Raw genomic sequence first — 24,803 nt, 5'->3', positions numbered from 1 at the left:
GTCTGGGTGTCCATAAAAGGGATCTACCCTCCCCATCTTCATGTATCATAGGTGACTTTTTTACTGAAACAAATGTTAGTAAGATCAGTCTGTCCTCTTTGCAAACTGAGTTCTCTGACTTTTCTCTGCCTAAGGTAAACATGGTAACTGAGTACCAGATAAAAGCAAACAGATCTTCTTAGCTTTAACTCATGACATTTGTTAATTCCTGTCATTGCTGTTCTTACAGAATCCCTGAATGGATCTTGGAAAGAAGGAGGATTTGTGCCTTCTAGTACCAGCAGTAGTGGATACTGGAGCTGGAGTGCACCCAGTGATCAGTCCAATCCATCCACCCCATCTCCGCCTCTGTCTGCTGATAGCTTCAAACCCTTTCGAATGCCCTCTCAGCCAGATGATAGTATTGATGAAGCTGAAACCAGTAATCTCCTTTTTGACGAGCCCATCCCTCGGAAGAGAAAGGTTAGTCTCCTGTGCAGCTCCACAACACTACACATCTGGGATCCTGTTCTGCTGTGGGAGGGATGAAACCCACAAAAGATCACACAAACAACTCTACAGGGAGTTTCAGCTGTTAGACAGATACTCTCCATAGCTCCATGTATGTGCTAGCCCATGCAGCATGTCCCCCCTAACGCCACCCCTCTGGCTAGTGTACATGCTGCCATCAACATAGCTCCTGCCCAGAGAAGCAGCAAGATGCTTCCTGCAGAGACCCCTTTGGGACAGGCTGCAACAGGCAGCCTCTCCCTTTTCCCTTTTTGTCATCACAGGGCAGGATTCGGCCCTGTATTTCTAGTTGGTTGAAAATGCTGTTAGTTATCAGATGTCCTAATATGGTGAAGCACTCAGAACAAACATGATGGGAGGGCGGGGAGACAAACTGAATCTGTATAATGTCATTGGGCCAAATTCATCCCTAGGGGAACTTCACTGAAATCAACCTTACTCCGCCAAGGAAGGATTCGTTGGCCACTCACAAATAAATAAATTAAACTAAACCAAATGACTTCATTTGGTATGTAACACCCCTTCCCCCATCAGTATGCCAGCAAGCAAAGCGCCTCTCTTGAAGAAGAAAACAAAGAGATGGCATTAATCCAAGATTTCTTCACTCCTAACACAACAGGATAGATTTTACATAGCAAGATGAAAAAGAGCTTTGTGTGAGAGAGAGGAAAACAAGGTATTTATCCTTTCTTGGTGACTTCTTCTCTGGATCAGACAGAGAGCAATAATTGCCTCATCACTGGCAGAATGAAGTTTTAATGATGGTTTTTAAACCCGATCAAATTCATCTCTTTGCTACAGGAGTTGCTCATTTGCTGTCCCACAATCACTGTTGCCTTTGTTGAGACATCTTTTGTGAGGTTACTGTTCCCCGTTGCTAAATGAAAACAACAGTATGGAGAACACATTTGCTATGATAAATTAAAAGGGGTTAGTTATTAAAACAAATCCAGAGGTGGCTCGGGGGTTGGGGGCTGGACAGAGAGAGAAAAAGAAATGCTGTGATGTTTTTACTACCCACTTAAAGCTGTGCTTGTCATTGTTCTGATTGTTCAGCAGTGATTAGGCAGATGGTTTTACAACTGCCATTCTTACTGCTTCATTATTCATATTTTACATACCTGCCACACACAGTTTATACTTGATGGTCAGTTTTAGTGTTTTCAGGTTTTGGCCTGTACAAACAAACATCAAATTTGTATAAGGAATGAATGATATTACATAGGGTTCACCTATGGCAAATTCACTTTCTCCTATGTTTTCATTCTGTCCCTGACTAGTAATTGTCTGATTGTGACTTTGCTCTTTGGAGAAAAATATTTATGATCTAATTACTGGTTTGTTAGCTCTGTCAATCCACAAAGGGTAAATGTGAAAATAGAGCAATTGATAACTTCACCAATTAGGAGTAACAGAATGCCAAATAAGTTAGTGTCAAATTACCTCTGCTTTGTAGAGTCACGTCTTGGACAATGTCATGTACTCCACTTCCACCCCTCAAGAAAGTTGAATGTTTACATTTTGCCATAAATTCAACCCATTCCCCACCGAATCACTTACTTATGTCTGAGTGGAAGGAGTTAAAGCGCTAAAGAATGATCAGGCAGTTGCTTGACTATCTTAATATTCTGAACTCACTAATTTGGAGAAGAGGAGGTGCCTAGAACAGTAAAACAGTTTCTATAGAAATGGACTATTCCATGGCCAGGGAAAGCAATAAATTCTTGAAAATTGGCAGGTTTCATGAGATCCAGTCCCATGCTGACTGTTGCCTTTTTAACACTGCCTTGTGTGTGTAGATGTGGGCATCTCTATATCTAATTTTTTCCAGTGTTTTGATTTATCATTCTGTGAAGTTAGTGGGAGGTGGCTCTTTGTTATACTTAACACTATTTGTGGCCTTATTTTCCAAGATGCTGAGCACCCACCATTCCTATGAAAGTCATTGGAAGCTGTGGGTATTAAGCGCCTTTGAAAATCAGGCCACTTACGCTTCACGTGTTCAAGAGCCAGATTCTGCTTTTTCATGCCATATAGCTTGACTGAAGTCAGCATGCTGCAAAATCTTAAATTAGGCATAGAATCTGGCCCTAAGTTTTCTTGCAAAATGATCCAGGAAATGTTGCAGGGGGATCCCAGTTTCTGCTGTAGTTACACCAAGTATAAATCCAGAGTAACTCTGTTGAATTCAGCAGAATTACACCAGTGTACTCTGGATTTACACTGGTGTAACTGACAGCAGAGTATGGCCCGGTTTAGGATGGAGTAACATATAGTGACGGTGTATATCTGTAATTTTTCCTACCTTTCATGTGAACATATGAATAATACTATATTTTTTTAAACCTGCTTTTCTTATAACTTGTCAGAACTCCATGAAGGTAATGTTCAAATGCCTATGGAAAAACTGTGGAAAGGTACTGAGCACAGCTGCAGGGATTCAGAAACACATCCGGACCATTCATCTTGGGTAAGAGGACAATCCTCCTTTGAAGAGATTTGGTATTGACCCATTTTCAGATTCTCCAATGCTCACACAAGCAGGGCCAGATGGAGGTATAGGCACCCTGGACCAGCTTCTAGAGTCAAGTGATTACATCAGAATTTAAGCTGCCATATAAAAAACAAACTAACAGTGCCTTTCACCCCAGAAATGTGGCATGAGTGTAACCAACGCAGTGGTTTCAAAAAGGAGTCATTTTACCTACTTCTAAGTCCTAAACTCCTCACTTCCAATGTTTTTGAAAACTCAGTCTGTACACTAAGAGTAAGTGAGGTAAATTTGGTGCAGTGACACAGTATATTCCATATGCAACAAAGGGATTTAATCATTAAGTTGTAATCTCAACAGAGCCTTTACTACAAATGAATGACTGATGCCTCCAGAATCCATTTTGAGGATTTCTAAGGCACCTCTCCTTCTAGAGTCAAAATCCCATTCCAAGGTAGAGGAAGTGGCTTTCTTTACTAGTGGAAATACTACTAATGAAACTGGTGACTGCCCACCTTTGCTATCACTTCTACTAGTACGACGAATACTCTGTATTTTCCATAGCCATACTTCATGTGAGGATCTCGAAGCACTTTACCAACATTAGTTGTTTACCACGAGGCAAGTGTCTCAATTTACTGATGGGTAAACTGAGGCACAGAAGTTAAGTGATGGATCCATGGTCAAAAAAATGAGTCAGTGTCAGGGTCAAGAATGCCATGCAGAAGACTGACTACTAGTCCCCTGCTCTAAAAAGTACACAAGACTTCTGCCAAGTCCTTCCCTGCAAATGAGTAAAATGTTTATATGATACACACATCATTCTTTATAAAAGTAAACACAGCTGACGCTTAAATGTTCATATATTTAATTTATTTGCTATGTATCTGGGACTTCAAAAATTAACCTTGAAAATTCACACTGTTGCCTTAGTATAGTAATATATGTTTTGTCTTTTCTTGAATTAGACGTGTAGGAGAGTCTGACTACAGTGATGGAGAGGAAGATTTTTACTACACAGAGATCAGGCTCAACACAGACTCAGTAGCGGATGGCTTAAGCAGCCTTTCTCCAGTCTCTCCATCTCTAGGATCTCCTCCTCCTTTCCCCACCCAAGATGCAAACCGTCCTGAAACTTCATGTGCCAAAACTGAGACTAAATTGATGACGCCTCTGAGCCGCTCAGCTCCTACCAATCTCTACCTCATACACACGGATCATGCTTACCAGGTAAAGTCAGTGACATTGAACTAACCTATTTACTAGAATTCAGTGATCACACACCTGCTTGAGTTTAACAACCAAAGCACCTTTACATAAACTAGATAATGTTTTTTTGTATGAGAGACACACTGGGAGAGACTGACACTGCCTGGCCCATATTGGATTTTTCTGCATGACAAGTCCTAGTGGCTGCCAAAACATTTCTGATTGCTCTGTTGTGAGGTGGGCAGCATTGCATACAAGTGGTTGAGCAAGAACAATAAAAAGAAGGCTATAATATCCACCGCTATTACTGGTGATTCTTTACAAATGGCAGAAAAACCCAAGGAGATTCCAGATTCTATTAAAGAACTTTCCAGCTTAATTCAAACAGCATATAAAACTGTGCTAAAAATGAGTTATTGAAAACCTTTGTTATGCATCTGCAAGCACTAAAGCAATATAATATATTCAGCTGGATCTGATATCTAGTCTTTAGTGAGATCACCTCCAGCTGTATGTTAACTGTAAGTAGGGCCCTACAAAATTCATGGTCCATTTTGGTCAATTTCACAGTCACGGGATTTTAAAAATAATAAATGTCATGATTCCAAGTATTTAAATCTGAAGTTTCACAGTATTGTAATTTTAAGAGTCCTGACCCATAAAGGAGTTGTAGGGGGGAGAGGTTGCAAGGTTATTGTAGGGTGGTTGCGGCATTGCTATCCTTATTTCTGCGCTGCTGCTGGTGGTGGCGCTGCCTTCAGAGCTGGGCAGCTGGAGAGTGGTGGCTGCTGGCCAGGAGCCTAATTCTGAAGGCAGCGCTGCTGTCAGCAGCAGCGCAGAAATAAGGGTGGCGTGGTATGGTATTGCCACCCATACTTTTGCGCTGCTGCTAGCAGGACACTGCCTTCAGAGCTGGGTGCCTGGCTAACAGCCGCCCAGATTTGAAGGCACACATAAGTAAGGGTGGCAATACTGTGACCCGACCCCCCCGCAACTCCCTTTTGGGTCAAGACCCCTAATTTGAGAAATGCTGGTCTCCCCTTTGAAATCGGTGTAGTATCGGGTAAAAGCACACAAAAGGCCAGAATTCATGGGGGGAGTCCAGATTTCACAGTCCATGATGCGTTTTTCAAGGCCGTGAATTTGGTAGGGCCCTAGCTATAAGATAATTGGAGGTAGGCTTGGTCAGTGCTTTGGGTTTTCCTTGGAGGTCTCTCATTAAAGTATTTTGGGAAATAGCAGTGATGACACCCTTTATCTGAGTGAACATTGAACCAATGCTCCAGCATGGTGGTAGTGGATACACCATCTTCCCATCAAACAAGCTGTTACTCACTTGATGCTGCTAATCTTGCCAATTGTCTTTGGGTTTCAAACATTCCTGTTTTAAGGAAAATTATTGCAGAGATTGTGATAAAGCAATTCTGGTATCATTGCAAGTGACTAGATTTCCTTGATGACTTTCAGTCAGGCTTTCAGCATGGATATGTCACAGACACACTCTGACCTCATTGGCTGATGGCCTCCTATCGCTGGATAAGATTGTGTGTCAGTGTTGATTCTCTTAGATCTGGCAGCAGATTCTGATGGCAGCTATTCACGTACAGACCTTTGTTCCCTTAGACATTATTGTTCACAGTCTTGCTCCTTTCCCCTTTGAGAAATCCCTGAGGTTGGCTTTAGACAGCGCTTATGTGTCCTGAGAACTATCTTGTGCAGAAGTCTGCAAAATTCTAGTTTGTCATCTCTCCTGCTGAACATGACCATGAGTCTAGTGAGGGAGACACTCAGATACGGTGAGTGGCTGCAAACATACATGATATTTTAAAATTTTCTGTACTGGCACTAGAAAAAGTTCAGCAAAGGGCAACTAAAATGATTAGGGGTTTGGAGAGAGTCCTATATGAGGAAAGATTAAAGAGGCTAGGACTCTTCAGCTTGGAAAAGAGGAGACGGGGGATATGATAGAGGTATATAACATCATGAATGATGTGGAGAAAGTGGGTAAGGAAAAGTTATTTACTTATTCCCATAATACAAGAACTAGGGGTCACCAAATGAAATTAATAGGCAGCAGGTTTAAAACAAATAAAAGGACGTTCTTCTGCATGCAGCGCACAGTCAACTTGTGGCTCTCCTTACCTGAGGAGGTTGTGAAGGCTAGGACTATAACAGTGTTTAAAAGAGAACTGGATAAATTCATGGTGATTAAGTCCATAAATGGCTATTAGCCAGGATGGGTAAGGAATGGTGTCCCTAGCCTCTGTTTGTCAGAGGATGGAGATGGATGGCAGGAGAGAGATCACTTGATCATTGCCTGTTAGGTTCACTCCCTCTGGGGCACCTGGCATTGGCCACCGTCGGTAGACAGATACTGGGCTAGATGGACCTTTGGTCTGACCCCATATGGCCGTTCTTGGCTGCAGGGCTGCCCGGAGGATTCAGGGGGCATAGGGCAAAGCAATTTCAGGGGCCACTTCTATAAAAATAAAAAAAGTTGCAATATTATAGAATGCTATATTCTTGTGGGGGCCCCTGTGGGGCTGCAGGCCTGGGGCAAATTACCCCACTTGCCTCCCCCCCAGGTGGCCCTGATTGGTTGGTGGAAAGACTGGAAGGAAAGCTCACTTTTAAATGGTCTAAATGTAAAACAAGAACCTTGTGATGAAAAAAGGTTGATTCACAAAAGGCATAGGAAGCCAGTCCTAAAGGCAGCTACTTATTCACCCTGATAAGCAGAGAGGAACAAATTGTGAAATACTGTATAAAATAAGAAAGGAGTGAAGATGATGTTGAAGGAAACTCCAATTCAGCAGAGCACACCTTTTAGCCAAGTTCCAACAGCCCATAGAGTAGGAGGCAGCTCAACAGAAAGATGCTCATCATAAATGTGATGAGCACATTATAAAACCTAGATGGAAGGAAAATAAGTGAGCTGAGAGGAAAATAGTGTTGTTTTTGAAAATCTTGATTTAGCTTTATTTTTTTCCAATAACTGTCCTTATGTGGTGGGAATGATTTCAGTCCACTGTTTTAAACAGGGAAAGCTGTTTTTCAGCATGTTTATCTTATAACTGCAGACTAGCTACCTCATATTGTTGATCATTAAACATTTTGGTAGCTGAAATTTCTCTCCTTTCACTCTTTAGTAGTTTCAATCAGACAGTAACATTAGTTTAAAGTACTATATTTGGGTTTGCTCATTACTAGGCTTTTAATCGTTCTAGTTAAAGTTTTTGTAAGAATTGACCAGATGCTGGTTTTTAGAACTTTATATATATAGTGGGGAAGGGGGAACATAGTTGCACATCTGGTAGTTGTGTTGAGGAATTAGACAGTTTTGGGAGGAAATTCTTGAAATTCATTTTATGACAGAATTCCATCTTCCTAGAGATCCCCAGACATGCTTATTGAATGCTCCAGTTGTAAACAGAATGGCAAAGTAATTTCCTTTTTCTTTTTTTTGTTTTGTTAGTAGCAAGACTTGGAATTGCATATAAAAGTGTGACTTCTCCTGCTATGCAGTTGTGGTATAGTAAAATATGGATTATCTTTGTAATTACTCTTGGGGGACTTCTGTGCCAAAAAATTAAAAATTATGTGCAGGATATTTTAAAATTCTGCATGTTTTATTTGTCAAAATAACACAATATAATCATGCCAGTTTCAATTATGTTAATAGTTTATTTCAAAATACCTGTCAACAATAAAGACAACAAAAAAAGATTCAGGAAATTTTTTTTTGACAAATAAATTCCTTACTAGGCATATTAATACAGAACTTTGAGTAATAATTCATTTAAACTACAGTACAGAAACATAGTTCCTGCACCCCTCAGAAACAATGCAAAGATTTTGAGGAGTCAGAGGTAATGGAGGAGCTGAGAGAGAAGGAAGTAATTGCTAGGAAGAAGCTGGGAGTGATTGGGTGTGGGTGGAGAAGTATGGAACATGGGGGGTTTTTTGCAGGGGGGGTTCTGAAGGGAGGGGGGAGGGATTGTAAGGGACTTGGGGAGCTTCCCCCATGCAGGCTCTGTCTGAGCCCTAGCCTCTCCCAGGCACATCTGCCCGTCCTCATGTGTCCCTGCATCTCCACTCAGCCATCCCCTGTCCCCATGTGGTCCTGCACCGCTGACTCCCATTCAGACCTACTCCAGCTCTTCTGGTTTATGTGCCCCCCCTCCCAGTAGCCCTGTGTGTCCCCACTCTCTCTGTCTGTCCCTCCAGGCAGGGCACTGTGAGGAATGCAGCCTCTGCTCTCTTCCTATTTGATGAGCAGTGAACAGGCTGCCTCTGTTCTGGCACAACAGCAGCCCCTGGTGGGTGAAAGGTGTAACTACAGAGCCTCTTTGTCAGAATGTATTTTCTGTGGAGAAAAAAAAATCTGCAGGGCACATGTATTCCCCCCGGAGTATTGTAATGGAAAAGTTTTCACACCAAGTACATACAGGAGAAAAGTGCCAAAAATTGGACAAGTATTTAGAAATTTGGTTACAATTTTTTGTGTACTTGGTGGAGCAAGCCAGAATCTTTTGCCTGTTTCTTTGAATATTAATCTGGTCTTGAATAAATGATGTACAGTTAAGTATGTTAACATTTTATTGTAACTTTGCTTTATATATTTTTCTTTTGAAACTTTTAAGTGTGTGTGTGTGTATATATATATATTATATATATATATAGATTTCTGAGTTCGAACCTAGTATTGTTTGATATAAGACCTGAGCTTTCAAAGGTTTCTTATAGAAGCCATTTCTCAGGATAGCTAAAGCCTTTTTTCTGCGCAATTAAATAATGATTGCATATAAAGACCTTGTTCTTTCTTTGTTGCCTTATTCATGCTTATCCCCACAGAAAAAAAAGGATAGAATGCTTGTCACAGTCACCATTGTGGAATTATTTTGAGCTGCTTAAAACCTGGATGATTAACAGTTTCAAAGAGCAAAAGATTTTGTTGCAATGCTTTGGAAGAGGAGCACTTATTTTTATTGGAACATTTTCTTTTTAAAACAGGCCACTCCTCCAGTGAACATTCCAGGGTCAACAAAGTTCACTCCCAATGGCCGTAGCTTTAGCGTCTCTTGGCAGTCACCTCCAGTTACCTTCACGGGCATTCCGGTAAGTGGAAGATGAACAAAGAAGGTACCTAACCAATGGAAAGTTTTAAAACTTACCAGTAATGCTCTTATTGAAATGAAATGTGACCGAGATACTGAGAAAGATACATTCCCACAAGTCCTGATTCTCCTCTTAAACTAGCGGTTCTCAGACTATATAGGTCGGGACCCCAAACAGGGCTGGCTCTAACATTTTTGTCGCCCAAGTCCCCCGAGTGTTGCGCCACCCAAGTCTCTGCCCCTCCCGTGCGCTGCCCAAGTCCACCCCCCCCGAGCGTTGCATCGCGCTGCCCAAGTCCCTGCCCCCCCAAGCATCGTACTGCCCAAGTCCCAGTCCCCCCAGCACGGTGCCACGTCTCCCAAGGCCCGCCTCCCCCCAGCGCCACCTGGCCGAACCAAAAAAAAACAAAAGCAAACCCCGAGTGCCTCCCTGTCCCGAGGTGCCGCCCCAAGCACGTGCTTGGTAGGCTGGTGTCTGGAGCCGGCCCTGACCCCAAAGCCCAAGCCCCATCGCCCGGGGCCAAAGCCAAGGGCTTCAGCCCTGGGTGGGGAGGCTCAGGTTACAGGCCATGCCTGGGCCTGAAGCCTTTGGCTTTGGCCCCCTTGCCCAGGACAGTAGGCTTTGGCTTCAGTCCTCCCACCTGGGACTGTGGGATTCTGTCGGGCTCAGGCTTTGGTCCCCCCTCCTGGGATCAAGTAGTAACTTTTGGGGTCAGAAGGGGATCATGGTACAATGAAGTTTGAAAACCCCAGTGTTATACTACATTGACTTACATTCAGTTACTCCCAATTTACAATATGTAAATAATTGGAGAATCAGGTCTGTAGTATATTTTTAAAACTATCTGATTACAAAAGAAGGAACTGGGTAGCGTAGAATCTGTAAAATCTTCTACATTTTCCACTGCATGTGTCCGTTGTTTATATTTCTAAAGGATTAATTATAAAACTAGAGGAAATGATCATTTTCGTAGGCGGCTTATTAGAAAGGTACTTACGTTTAAAGAATCTAGCAGAGATGCTAATGTCCAATAGATACTCCTGGGAGAATTCTGCACCACTGCGCGTGAACAGAATTCATGTCCCCCACAGATTTCTTTGCTTCCCTATAGAAAAATGACTTTCTGACAGGGAAGCTGCAAGAGCAATCACACACCACTCCTAGCACTGCAGGTACAACGTTTCGGCACCCAGAGCAGCTCACAGAGAAGTAAATCACTGTGGGGCTGGGGACATGCCAGCCAGTAGTTCCTACCCTGCGCCAGGATCAGCTGCTAGTCCTGGCTGGGCTGCTGGCAGGAAAGGATGGGACTTCCTCTTCCCCTGCAAGGAGTGACTGGGGCTGTGTCAGATCCACCCCCAGAAACCTCCCTTGCTTCCTGCCCCCATCACTCCTCAGCTGTGGGGAGGAGGTGTCACTCTATGGGGAGCTGCTTCCTTATCCCCCTAAGCCCTGTGCATCTGGACCTCCCACACCCAGACACCCCTGCCAAGCCTTACCCGGTACATTCAGATCCCCCCTAGCCTGCCCTACCCGAACCCCACCCCACTGAAGCTCAACCCCAGCTCTGACCCCCTGTGTCCAGACTCCCATGCCTGCACCCAGACCCCCTCATCAAACTCCACTCCTCCAGCACACACACCCTGCTGAGACACCCACAACCTGGAAGCCCCTGCAGAATCCCATTTAGGGTGACCAGATGACAAAGATGAAATATTGGAATATGGGGATGCGCGGCGGAGCAAAAAAAAAAAGAGCCGCCGGAGTGCCTCTCCCCCTAATCCCGTTGCCCCTGTACCTAGAACCCCCTCAAAGAGCCTCTGTGCATCCCAGATCACCCTACTGAGCTGCTGGCACCCATATTGTCCCACACAGAATCCTCTCACCCCACACCCGGATCCCCCCACACTGAGCCCCTCAACACTTGGATCCTATCTGGTTGAGCCTGCCTGCCCTACTCCTGGCACAGAACCCCAGGGTGTTTCTGGGACAGGCCCGGGCCTTGTGCTGTATCAGGTGCAGTGCAGCCTCACTGCTGAGTCAGTGTCCTGGGGGCAGGGGTGGGTCTAACTTTTTTGCTGCCCAAAGCATAGCAGGCAGGCTGCCTTTGGCAGCTTGCCTGTGGGAGGTCCGCCAGTCCCGTGGCTTTGGCATACCCATTGCCGAATTGCCGCCGAATCCGTGGGACTGGCGGACCTCCCGCATGCAAGCCACTGAAGGCTGCCTGACTGCCGCCCTTGCAGGGACCGGTAGGATGCCCCCCCCTCCCAGCTTGTCACCCCAGGCTCGCGCTTGGAGCACTGGTGCCTGGAGCCACCGCTGCCTGGGGGTGGAGGACTGCAGGATCTTCCACCTTTGTGCAGCCAATGGCCTGTGCTCCCCACTGCCATGTTGGAGGCTCTGCATTTATTTATTGACAAAACTTGTAGAAGTTTGCAGAATTTTAAATTCTTGGGCATATAATTTTTAGGGACAGAATGTCCTCAGGAGTAAATAGAACACTGCAACTCCTGTACAACTGAAAGAAAAGAATTGGCCAAACAAAACTGAATTATGCATTTTAAGTTCTGATTCTAGCCTCAGATACATGCATGCAACTTCTGTTGATTTCACAAGGGAACATTTTCTTTTATATTAAAAACATGCACTTAGTATGTACTGAAATTATTTGTTAATGGTGGAGTATTAGATTTCAAGATCAACTTTGACAAGGATTATAAAATACCACCACAAGTCCTTGTGAAAGTAAATGGAAATTTTGCCTGAGTAAGGACTGTTGAATCAGACCTTTTGCTTAATTATAGAGAAACTTTCCACAATCCCATCCAAATAAAATAAGGGTTGAGAGAGGTAAACTGGATAATACTAGGTGACAGGTACATAATTCAATGCGAATACAAAATTTAAATTCAAATCATTAATTTTAAGATGCAGAAAATCTATTAGTGAATAAATATATTCTCATTTTAATTCTTATTAAAAATGTTAAGCAGGATTCTGATCGGCTGGCAATCATTTTTATGTTGGATATCAAAACGTTTCATTTCAAATTAAACTGAAAATTTTCACAGTTTAATTTATCACATAATGCACACTAGTCATCCAGAGAGCCACAGAGGTTTTGGGAGTTTTTTCTTGGCAATGTATAATAAACACGGTGATAACAGGTATAGCCTCTCTGTCCTCGCTTCACCAAGTGAATCACAAAAGCCTCTTACTCTCAACATTTGGTAAGTCTTGGAGATTTTCTGCAAAAGCGTGGTCTCCTGCAGGGATGATAAAAATGAAAGTGGTTGAATCAATTACACTGCACTCTGCCAATGAATATTTATTAAGTTCCATCAAGGAACAACTAACAGTGAAAGCCATCATGCTGGCAGCCATTTGAACAAGAGTGCCTCGACAGAGCATGCCATGTGTAAAGTACCCTCGGAATTCAATTGCACAACAATACAGTTGATAGAGTAATTATTAAACTAGCTCCTTTTGTGGAGTAGCAGAAATTGGCACCAGTAGTATTGGGAATCCAAGAATGCAATTAGTGACATTGTAAATCAGACACTAAAAGGGAAGGGATTTAGACACGTAGGCATTTAGTTGACTTCAAGCAATAACATTGATCTTGCAGCTATAGAGGGAGAGTGTTCCCAGCGGAATTTAAGAAACAACAAATAATTTTCTGGGAAATAAGATGCTAGTGATTTACAGTATAACTTAAAACAATCTTATGTGAAGATCTAGAGTAACAGGGTTGATAGCACAATTATAGGCCATTTTTATCCCCCTTTCTCCTGACAATTTTACAAATGCTGCTCAGTCCAAAAATAAATAAATAAACCACACATCACCACCACTACATGGACACATATTTCTCTGTTTTATAATTCTTAATAGGCATTAAACATATGATTAGGTGAAATGGACACTAATATTTTAAAGATGTATGTGGAGGCTGTTTTCTTCCTCTTTTTCCATCTGAGAGACACAAAAAGGGCACTCCAAGCAGTGTGAAAAATAGCCCATCATTCTTTGTCTTATTATTAATAATTACTAGCGTTTAGCAGATAGTGCAGTTCACATCCTCAGAGGACTTTGCACACATTGCTGCGGCCAGGCCCTAACTAATGAATACTAGAGAGTTCAGCCCAGCTCCTCAAAGCACCTGTCTGGTGCTTTAGGCTCCTAAGTCCACCATTTAGGCACCACTGACATTCTCAAAGCTGCTGCTGAGGTGTCAGCATATGCAAAGTCGACTGAACCCTAATGCTGTCCTGTAGTTAGTGTGCATCTCTGACCCTACCTCATGCTGAAGCTCCAGAGATGGGCTTCTCAAATTAGTCATGGGGATCCCGGTCTCACAGGTCCTGTAGACAAGCTCTGAGCACACCAAGACCTGATGCCTGTCAGATTCTGCTGGAGACAGGCCGGCAATAGGTGATGGGGTAGAACACTGCCCACACAGGAGATGCACTGGACCATGGGGAAATGTAGGATGAACATGAAGGGATATCACATGTGAACGAGAGAAAGAGAGGAAGATGGTTTCAGTTGCTAAGACATGGGTTGTTTAAGTGACTGAGCTGGTTTTGGTTTTGGTTTAAGTGACTGAGCCAGGATTTGTGGCTGAGGAACACTCCTACGTCGGCCTCGTCAGCAAGGGACGCCACCAGGTCAACCACTTCAGTGCCTAAGATGCTCTCTTCAGCATTTCATGCCTGGCTAGCTTAGGCAGCTCTGTGGCTTCTGAGTCATTTCTAGGTGTGACAGGAGCCCTGGGGTGCAGCCTGGGATCATGGGACTGCTGTGCCCCCTTAACTCTCCAGCTTCGGCCAGGGCCTCCCAGAGGATTCCGGGGGCCTGGGGCCATCAGCGGCAGGCGGCTCTGGTGGACCTCCCGCAGGCGTGCCTGCGGGGGGATCCGCTGGTCCCGCAGCTCCGGTGGAGCATCCGCAGGCATGCCTGTGGGAGGTCCACCAGAGCCACGGGACCAGCGGACCCTCCGCAGCCATGCCTGCGGGAGGTCCACCGGAGCCGTGGGACCGGCAAGTGGCAGGGGGCCCCCCGTGCGGTGAAATGTCTAGAGCCGGCCCTGTTTGGCGGCGGGGGGCCCTTCCGTTCAGGGACCCACCAAGTGCCCCGAAGACCCGCAGTGGGGGCCCCCCACCGGCGAATTACCGCCGAAGCGGGACCCGCCGCCAAAGTGCAGCCCGCTCTTCAGCGGTAGTTCGGTGGCGGGGGGCCCCCGCCGCGGGTCTTGGCGGGTCCCTGAACAGAAGGGCCCCCCGCCGCCGAATTACCGCCGAAGACCGGGTTGCACTTCGGCGGTAATGCGACGGCGGGGGGTCCTTCCTCCCCGGAGCGGAAGGACTCCCCCGACAGCGAAGACTGGGAGTGGAAGAAGCTCCGGGGCCCGGTCCCACAAGAGTTTTCTGGGGCCCCCAAGAGAGTGAAGGACCCCGCTCCAGGGGCCCCGAAAAACTTGTGGGGGCCCCTGCGGAACCCGGGGCAGATTGCCCCTCTTGCGCTCCCCTCTGGGCAGCCCTGGCTTCGGCTGTCTCTCACAATGCTTTACTAGTGACAAGCAGCAAACCACTCCAGCCGCTGTTATCACTCAGCACAACAGCATGTGAAGCCCCATACCCACCCAGATTGCATGAATGCTCCCAGAGCCACTCATGAATCACACCGAGAAAGGCACTAGCCAAATCCCACCCAGCTCCCACCACTGTACCTCAGGAATATACTGAGCAGTGCGAATTTATTAATTGGTTCACCACTTAATCAATGGAAAGTGGATATACACCAGTCTTTGTAAACTTGAGCAAACACCCTTAACAAGCACTTCAGACAAACTCACTGGTAAAGATAAATGTATTGACTACAAAAGATAGATTTTAAGTGATAGCAAACAGATCAAAGCAGACTACCTTAATAAACAAAACTGCAAACTGAGCTTAAATACACGAGATAGGTAGGATATGAACTAGCAAATTCTCACCCTGAGTGATAAACAGGCTGGCAGATTCTTAAGGTACAAGTTGCCTTGGCTTTCCCAGGTTTTCATACATAGGCTAAAAAACCCTTTAGCCTGGGACCATCACTTCCCCCAGTTTAGTTCTTGCCTCAGATGTTTCCAGGTGTGTTGTTGTAGAGTGAGGTCCCATCATGATGTCATTGTTCCCTTTTTATATCATCTTCCCTCTTGCTGGAAAGTTCTTTTGCTGTGAGCTGGGTCAAAGAGTTCCCATTGTGTAATACTATCTCTGAGAGGTTTCTGGGGTAATCCTTGTGGTTGTGTGCATTTCCTCAATAAGCCTTTAACATTGTTTGGCCTTTTTATTGTTGTGAAGTTGAAAATAGCCACAAGCAGCCTTTCAGGACAACGTGCTTCGGTAACACATACATAGCCAAACTTTATAACTTCACATACGATGATAGCACATACAATCCAATGAGATACTACTGTCCAGCAGATCAAGACTTTTAGAATGCTACCTCACAAGGCATACTTTGTACAAAACGTATCCTAATTACATGACAGTGGTGAATATTGGGGTGCCAGGATGTCACAGGGACATTGAACAGAGAACTGATTAATGTGAGTGATGAGTCCCTCCTGTGTCAGTTCGACATACTCTGTGGCCTTAATCCCTGAGCGGAGTCTATACATTGGCACGAGAAAAATTAACTGCTACGTATGATTCTCCATGTGGAACAGAAATAAATAAGTCTCACACCGATGGCGCACCTGTTCCCATACTCAAAAGAGGCATATGCATAATAAAGAGAGGCATGGTATGGGCATGTGTAAGGAGATCAACTGTCATGCAGATAATCCAGTGGGCAGGGATGACATTGGAGTTTGCAGATTGGTACCAGAAGGCCTAATTTGATGGCCATGCAGCAGCAGGAGTTTTATTAATGCAGGATTGGGTTCCCCATACACTCAAGTGTGCTGTCAAGCTGTTTAAAGTAGCTCATGAGTGTGAGTGCAAGCCTTAGGGCAGACTGTTACAAACCAGGGCACAAATCCCTAAATGGCTGTGTTCTACAATTAGTAGGGCTGTCAAGCAATTAAAAAAAATTGATTAATCGTGCTGTTAAACAATAATAGAATAGAAGTGGGCAGCATTATCTCCTGCAAATGTAAACAAACTTGTTTGTCTGAGCGATTGGCTGAACAAGAAGTTGGACTGAGTGGACTTGTAGGCTCTACGGGTTTACCTTGTTTTATTTTTTAATGCAGTTATTTTTTGTACATAATTCTACATTTGTAAGTTGCACTTTCACAAAGAGATTGCACCACAGTACTTGTATGAAGTGAATTGAAAAATACTACTACTTTTATCATTTTTACAGTGCAAATATTTGTAATAAAAATAATATAAAAATGAACACTGTGCCCTTTGTATTCTATGTTGTAATTGAAATCAATATATTTGAAAATGTAGAAAAAATCCAAAACTATCTTATAAATTTAAATTGATAGTCTATTGTTTAACAGTACGATTAAAACTGCAATTAATCGTGATCAGGTTTTTTTGAGTTAACCGCATGGTTAATGGCGGTTAATCAAAAGCCCTAATAATTAGATTTCACCAACCAAGGAACAAGTGTGAATTCCTAAAGCATGATAACAGCCTTACCATTGAGTCACAGACAGTTCCTTGGGCACTCCTGTCTATCTTGTCACTTAACCAAGCCTGCCTTACACCAAAGCCTTGCACCAAAAAGCACAATAATATTCAGGTTACTCCCAGTCCCAAAGGACAAGTCACCATAGGTCAGTTGTACCTCAGATCTCAAACCAAAAGATCGTGCTCACAGCCAACCCTATAATATTAACTAAGAAAAATAAATGAGTTACTTACAAGGTTAAAACCGGTAAACATACACACAAATGAGATAGTCTTAGTTTCCAAAAGGTAATAGTAGCTGCTATAATATGTAAGTTTAGGGTTTCTTTAGGGCTAACCTAAGACAAGCAGCTTGGGAGTCCCTGGCTAGTATATTGCCCTTTGAATTCCAAGCAGCATAGTGACCACAATTCTTCCTTGACAGGGATTTTATGCCCTTCCCCCAGCATTCTAGCTGTGATAGGATGAGGGCTTGTGCACACACCTTCTTCATCGGTGTGGGGGAAGCAATTAAAGTTTGTGGCCACCGATGTTCCACAATGGTTTGTCTGGTGTCTAAAGGCCTTCTTTTGTTGGGGAGAAGATGACACCTCTTGTGATAAATGAGCATTTCACACTTGGTAATGCTTCTCTACTGACTGTGGGGTTTCACAGTTTTAGCAAACACTTTTATAGTTACAGAGCAAACACTTAAACTTTACCCTATAACATGAGATACAGATATTGTAAGTGAGATTAATACTTGCAGCATCCAACAAGCATTTCATAAAATCTAAACACATTATTATAATGCTAATATCTATTTTAACAATACTAACACACTGGTGAGCCAGACTGGTTTCCAGCTACACGTTTGGAAGTGTTCAGTGAGACCCGGGGCTTTGGCAGAAGCTGGCCACCTAGTCTGCCAGCAGCACATGTCCATTTCTGCTGTATGCCAAGAAGATAAATCATGGCAGCCATTAAAAGACTCAGAAGGGTGGAACCAGAGAAGATCTGTGAGGATGGGATTTCAGAGTTAGATTCAGCTCCTGATTCTATTGGGAATTGTACTTAGAGGTCTTCACTCTGATTTTCTGTAAGTCCCCTGCTCCGAATACTCATGGGAGGGAGGCATCCCCCACAGGAGAAGAACCAGTTCCGATGCCTCCCTACTTACAGCTGCCAGCGTTGAGGGCATTTTCGGGAAGTGGCTGGAACAAACAGTGCTCTGGTAATCCCCAACTAGAGGATCATAGACAGCTGGTGGTGTTTAGCGCCACTGCCAAACTGCATCAAGGCTGAGACAGAGAAGCAAGGGGCTATAATCATCTCCCTGACAGCTGCATCATTGCTGCACCCAGCATAAGCTGGGCACAGCAGAATATCTGGCCTTCAGTGTATGCTACAATTCAATAGAAGCATACTAGAACATTTCAGCATGGTGCCAACAATCTTCCAAACCACTGCACAAAAATAGACTACAGACTTCAGATGAGGGCTTGTCCACACAAGTTAAAGAGTGTTTCTGTAACCAAACAATCTCCTCTGATCCATTTATAACACCACACTTGGGGGAAGTAGTGGTTCAGCAAGATTCATCACCCTCCCTTCCCCACCCCCATTCAACCATTTGTCAACTGAGATTGTGTATCTACACCTTTCAGCCTGCTTGTGAGTGTGTGTGTCAGATCATTCTGGTAAAGTCTGAGCCACTACCCTTGGTAGCTTAGCAGGACATGCAAACAGACCATCACCAGCAAGACCTGGGCAACGCACTCTGGGATGTCCTGTCGCACAGCAATCTAGGAGGAAGATGGACTAAGGTAGGTGTTCAAGCACAGTTAAGGGATCCCATCCACATGGCAGAACAACAGTTTAACAAATGGGTTACAGAATGGCAACCATGTGCCAGCTTAGGACTCCAGAAAGGACAAAACATGGTTAGGAGGCAGTTTCCAATCAAGTAGTTACCATACTGCACATGGCCACATGCCATGTTGAGAATCAGCCACACCACCAACTGGTTAGAGCCATTCCCGAGTTACACCAGTGTAACTGAGATCAGAATCTTGCCAGAAGTAATTAGATTAAATGATTAGTCGCTATATTACTGTCAACCAGAGTTTTCCTTCACTAGACTGTTCTCTACTGTGCCTGCAGTTAGATAAAAGCTTTCTGCTCAACAAATAAGAGGCAATGTAGAAGCTGTGTCAATTATATGCCAGTAGCATTACAAAAATTCTCTATGTGTTTATAGAAATGGCATTGCTAGAAAGCAGTTAGCCAGGCTAAAACAAAGAATATGAAGTTTCCTTGTCCTAATTTTTCAGAATGGATGGTATGGGAGTTTAAAAAGGCAGTGGTGAAAAATGGTAATTTACAAAGGACTGTTACTTGCACGATCTTTAACAATTTGTTGGAATCTAAATTCAAGGGCACAGCAATCTCCATATTTAGAAACATCTTAAGGAAAATGCATTTCTCTGTGTACACCAAAATGAGCATTCAGAACTATCACAGACATTTAACAACTCCTCCATCTTGTAGATGGTTTTTGTGTTGATCTCTTCCACACAGGAGCAGGATCACCTCCTGAGAAATCAGAGTTCACAGGAAAGGTTTAGGGCCACCAACATTGATATTGAGTTGATTTGAGCTGCCCACGGCCAGGCCTATGTAGTAAGTTTACTCAAAAGTGGGCAAAAGCCATCTACCACCCTCCTCTGCCAGGGGCACAGAGCCACCCAAATAGGGGAAAAGACTCTGAAGGAGGTTTCAAGGGCATGGCAAATATGATGATTCAGTACATCTCCTTGACAGCCTCTGCCAGCAGGGATCCTAGGGAGCCATAAACTAGAACGAACATCCCCGGTAGAGCCGTCAGGGGAGAGCTCTGGTTATACTACAGTGCTCCCTCCAGAGGGAATCTCCCTTTTATGTAGCTGCCAGGGATGCAGGTATGTAAACCACACCCTACAGTAATAAGTGAAACCCCTTGATTGCACTGTGGGATATTCGTTTTTAATCTTAGCCAGGCTACATCCTCACCCCTAAGTTAATCGCACTTTTTCCTGATCAAATGACAAGTCATTAACTATTCATCATGACCATTCACTAGCTCAGAGTGAGAACTATTTAGAGTTCTAACAAGAAAAACTCAATCATCCATTTTATTTATTTCCCAAAATACACAATCATGTTGCTCTGTGTTCTAGTTTGTTCTATTCATGGAGCTGGAGGGTCACAGGAAGAGGGGAGGAAGTTCATCACATGCAGATAAAGCTATGAGGACACTTTTCAGAACAGATCCCCTAACTTTTGAAGGGTCAGATGTCACATACTCACCTTACTTGACTACTTTTCTCACCACACATCAGGAACTGGGATTTCCTAGGAAACATCCAGTGGTGGACATGCCAGCTGTGGTGCCAAATAATATGTTTATATTGTATGTACATACATGTGTACTTTATTAACTGCATTTTTCTGTGTTTTGCCAGGTCTCACCAACTCATAATCGTCCTGCAGGGACTGGAGAGCTGAAACAACAGATCCACACAGTTCTCTCATCACCGCCCAGAGTGTCATTTGGCTTAAGGTATGAGACCATTAACTCCTCTTGACGGAGCAGTAGGTTCAATATTTGGAGAGAGCCTGTAGGCAGCAGGAGTACAGAAGAGTCAAATGTCCAGAATCAGAACTGGCACTGCCTGTCTGTGTGGTGCATTTCCTTTCAATAGAACACAACAGCAATAGACACACATTTTTCTCTCTCTCTCATTAGTACAGAAAGTAAAGGTTTTGGAGGAACTGAATCACTGAGAGTTTCAAAAGACATGCTATTAGGCAATACCCCAGATGAATCTGAGCCATGAAGTTCCAAGTCAGACCTGAATTTCACTAAAATTCAAGGTGTTTGGATCCAGTATTCTAGTTTGGAACATCTCTAAACTTCACTACACTGCCTTGCATATTCCCTTGGATCCCGGGATATCTTCATGCTCATCAGCATTCATGCAGTGTTTTTACTTAATTTGTGTAACCATGGAAAATGTATCTTACAACAGGTCAAGATACTTTTGGTTTTCACTAAGAAACCAGGCACTTTGCTCTTGGCTGTGGACATGATCCACCTCCTCTGAAGTCAACGGATGTTGAATCAGGCACCACAAATTCAGGAGATTGTTTTTGCTTTTTATGTTCAAAATCCCACGTTGGATCTAAATTTCAAACATAAGAGATGCATGTTAAACCTTAATAACCCTGAAGAAACATAAAATGACATGAAAGGAGATACCATGCTTATTGTTCTTTCAGGTCTTCCAGATCAAATCTGTTCTGTGTACCAGACAAACAAACATTTTTCTAACTGCATAGGCTACAAACTCAACCTAGGACTCTTCCTGGTTTAGATGCTATTCCCAGTAGTGAATTTTCAGTGATTAAAATGTTGCTGCCATTCGTATTGCTGATGTAGGAGGCAGAGCAGAATCCAGGTAGCTCTCCCCTAGGTGTTCTGCAGCGTTTACTGTATTGAACTTCATTTTGTCTGTAACATAAGTAGATATGATTCAAAAGATACACAGGGACAAATCTGGCACTTGTGTAATGGTGCAGTTATTTTAGAGTTGCACTTGATTACACTAGGTCTAAATTTGGTCCACAGGATGCATATATGTTGAATAGGAAGGTGCTATTTTAAACACTTACTTTAAGCTTACCCAGACACGTTTTCCACATTGTAACTTGTGCTTTAGGGTTTGCAGTCACATATCTCAAACAAAGAATCCTTGTAAAGTGCTAGCTTTGGAATATCAAATGACTTACAGAGAGCTACCGTTAAAACAAAACCAACATTCACTATCTTCTATCACATAGAACACTGTACCAGTTGGTTTATAGTGAGAGTCAAAGTAAATCCAGGACTAGGATTGTAGATTGTCTTCTGAATTTAGTGGCTTTTCCCCTAAAATGTAATACCTACCATATGGGACAACTATCACATAATTCCAAGGCTTGCCTACAGCTTTGCAAAATTTTTATACTGCAAACCTAAACCAAGTAAACCTCTTGCCTGCTGTACTCCAGTCAGCACTGCAGTAATAGTTGTGATTTTCTATTACTGCATGGCACTCTGTGGTATATCTGACTCTAGGGCTATATATATTATAGGGACTAGTCCTGGATTGACAGAGATGGACAACGGAATCTAATAAGACTTTCTATTTGCTAATTTCTAGGATTCTCTTAAAGATACATCGGTGGAACCAGGGGAGCATTTTCTAATCTAGTTTATTATGAATGGGAAGGGAGAAGAGGACAGATTGCCTATTCCCCTCACACACACACACACACCTTACAAAGGATTGGGTGGGCTAGAGCCCTTGAAGCAACATAGAGGAGCGAGCCCACCAGCTACTCTCTAAAGACTACAGCACAGGGGGGTGGTCGAAGTGGATCACTCAATAGCAGGTTTCACCTCACTCCTAGTCTTCCTATTTTCAAATTACCAGGATTCTGCTGAAGTAGTCAGAGATCCATTGAAAATATGAGGCTCTTTCAAGGTCATGCTGCATTTAGATTGTTTTGTCTCTTTCAAAATGTGTGGGGTGATGAGGCATAGCTAAAAACCTTGTTAACGAGGTGTCCCTTTTTCTTGGACAGGAAACCTAGAGGGGAGGGGAAAAAATGCCGAAAAGTGTATGGGATGGAGAACCGAGATATGTGGTGTACTGCCTGCCGTTGGAAGAAAGCCTGCCAAAGGTTCGTCGACTAAAGACTGGAAGCATGGAGGACCCAAGGGATGTGAAGTACAATAGCAGGATCTTGTTGCTGCAGCTGCCCCTGCCTATCCTCCAGTGCTGCCTTTTAAACAGACTTGTATTTCAAAACAAAGCACTTGTAGCCAAGGAGAAGCACTTAGCAAAACCAGTGTGGAGCAATAGAGCAAAAAGTCTTATCAAGTATTGAACCCGGAGCAGCTATTAATGTTTTTCTTAAAACAAAAAATAACTTGTTGCTAACTCTGAACTACTTGCTCCCCATGACTGTTTTTTTAACAGTGTCAATGTCTATGCTGTGAACGTCTGTATCAGTTGAACCAAGCACCGCATCTTGCCCTGAAATGAAGATTTCTTTTCAAAAGCCTAATTAACATGTTAAGACATATAAGTGACAGTTCACTCAACAGCAGCCATACCAAGAGTGGAACCTGTTAAATAAGTCTGCTGATGTGAATGATCTTGGTTGGATCCCTCATTTTCGGGTGTTTTTTTGAGGATTTCAAATCTTAATATGTCAGAAGGACTCCTGGATGATTTTTTAAAAGCAGTCACAAACCAGAACAAAAGAGTGGAGCTAAGTTTTAAATTAGACTGTAATACTCCAGAGACAGAAAAATGATGGGAAATCACCAGCAGATCTCAGCCACAAGTAAGTCCAAGATTTGAGGGAAGGCATTTCAACGATCATTGAAACATACAGGAATATAATTTGGATTCCAGTATCTTTTCTTTTCACTGGTCCCTTTTCCTAGCAATGGCCATCTTATGCTGCTGAAGCCCTATTAAGAACTGGATTATATGTAATATCTATTCAGAGATGTGAGCCAACCCAGCAGTTCAGCTCTTGCTTCCTTTTCTCCTATGTATAAGATGGTTACTAATTAATGGTTCACTCACTCATTCTTTCCATTAGCAATGCCAAATTTTATTTGTGCAAAACATGTATAGAAAACAAAAACACCCAAGAAGTGCTCCCACTGCATCATTCCAGCAAGTGGAATATGACAGCAGTGGAGCAACATATGTATGTATTAAGTAAAGTCCTTTTTTATTTAAAAAAAAGTCACTGAGTTCAGAAATAGCCAATTTTCATGCAGAGGGCACTTTGATAGATGTGTGCGCTTTGGTGTATTTAGTCCTTCAGGTTGTTAGAGAGTGTAAATCCAGAATGCTGATGTTTTGTAAGAGGGTTTAAATCCAGAATGCTAGATAGATGAGGTTACTTATACGTCAGTAGTTATTTTAGTGAGAAAATAAAGTAAAGCGGAAATGCCATATGAATGTGCGTCACCAACTCCTGCCTGTTTAAAAAGCAAAATAAACCATAGGTATAGGCACCTATCATATTAATAGGGTTACACAGGCCCAGTACCAGCGGCACTTGTTTTTCATGGAGTCTGATAAACTGGATCACATAGCTTTCATGACAGCATTACTTAACTTGCACTGCTTCCTATGCCCATTTTAAGAACAAAAGCACACACTTTTGAACCTAGCATAGAGTGTAGTGTTAAAGAAAAGGCAATACATGTTTGAATGGAAAGAACATAAGAATAGTAAGAGACTGATTTTTTTAAAACAAATTATTTGCTCTGTTGCATGCTTAATTTCAGCATTATTTCTGCAACTGTGTTTACAAATCGTGCAATTTTCATGCACAAGTGGCTAGTGAGGGACACGTGCATGCATACAGTTACCTATTTTTTATGCACAACTGTGCACCTAACTTGTTTAGAAAAATCAGACCCTAAAATCCAGCCAGAATAATTTATTTCATGTTTTGTTTTATTAACACAACAGAAGGTAAAGATTGGCAGATATACAGTGCCATCTGCACCCTATTGTTTGCACTTCCTTATCTTTTGGTGAAGTCATAGGTCATGGCTTTTCCTTCTGTGATTTTTTTTCAAAGCTTTCTTTAGGGAAATACCTCTTAGCAATTTGTAACTGTTTCTAGTTACTTCCTTTTAAATGCTGACATTGTTGTCAGTGCCTTTACTATGGTGGGACACAGTATATCCCTTGCTTCACTGATATCCCTCTTTATTTCTTAAAGCCTCTCAAGATGCTTAT

General features: G+C 43.2%; 1 protein-coding gene across 4 annotated transcripts in view; it reads left to right on the top strand.

Moving 5' to 3' along the window:
* Positions 1-24,803, top strand: part of ZNF704 (zinc finger protein 704) — a 161,133-nt gene that overhangs the window by 119,246 nt on the left and 17,084 nt on the right. For all 4 annotated transcript variants that reach the window (XM_030553335.1, XM_030553333.1, XM_030553334.1 and 1 more), the window contains exons 4-9: positions 230-462; positions 2,880-2,980; positions 3,970-4,231; positions 9,224-9,328; positions 20,448-20,545; positions 22,612-23,379. In XM_030553335.1, coding sequence (XP_030409195.1) covers positions 230-462; positions 2,880-2,980; positions 3,970-4,231; positions 9,224-9,328; positions 20,448-20,545; positions 22,612-22,723 — 911 coding nt within the window. In that variant the 3' untranslated portion in view covers positions 22,724-23,379. The remainder of the gene's footprint in view (positions 1-229; positions 463-2,879; positions 2,981-3,969; positions 4,232-9,223; positions 9,329-20,447; positions 20,546-22,611; positions 23,380-24,803) is intronic.

Source organism: Gopherus evgoodei, chromosome 2 (genome assembly GCF_007399415.2).
Source record: "Gopherus evgoodei ecotype Sinaloan lineage chromosome 2, rGopEvg1_v1.p, whole genome shotgun sequence".
NCBI lineage: Eukaryota > Metazoa > Chordata > Testudines > Testudinidae > Gopherus > Gopherus evgoodei.
The sequence above is the reverse complement of the archived record's forward strand: the minus strand, read 5'-3'. Positions and strand labels throughout refer to the sequence as shown.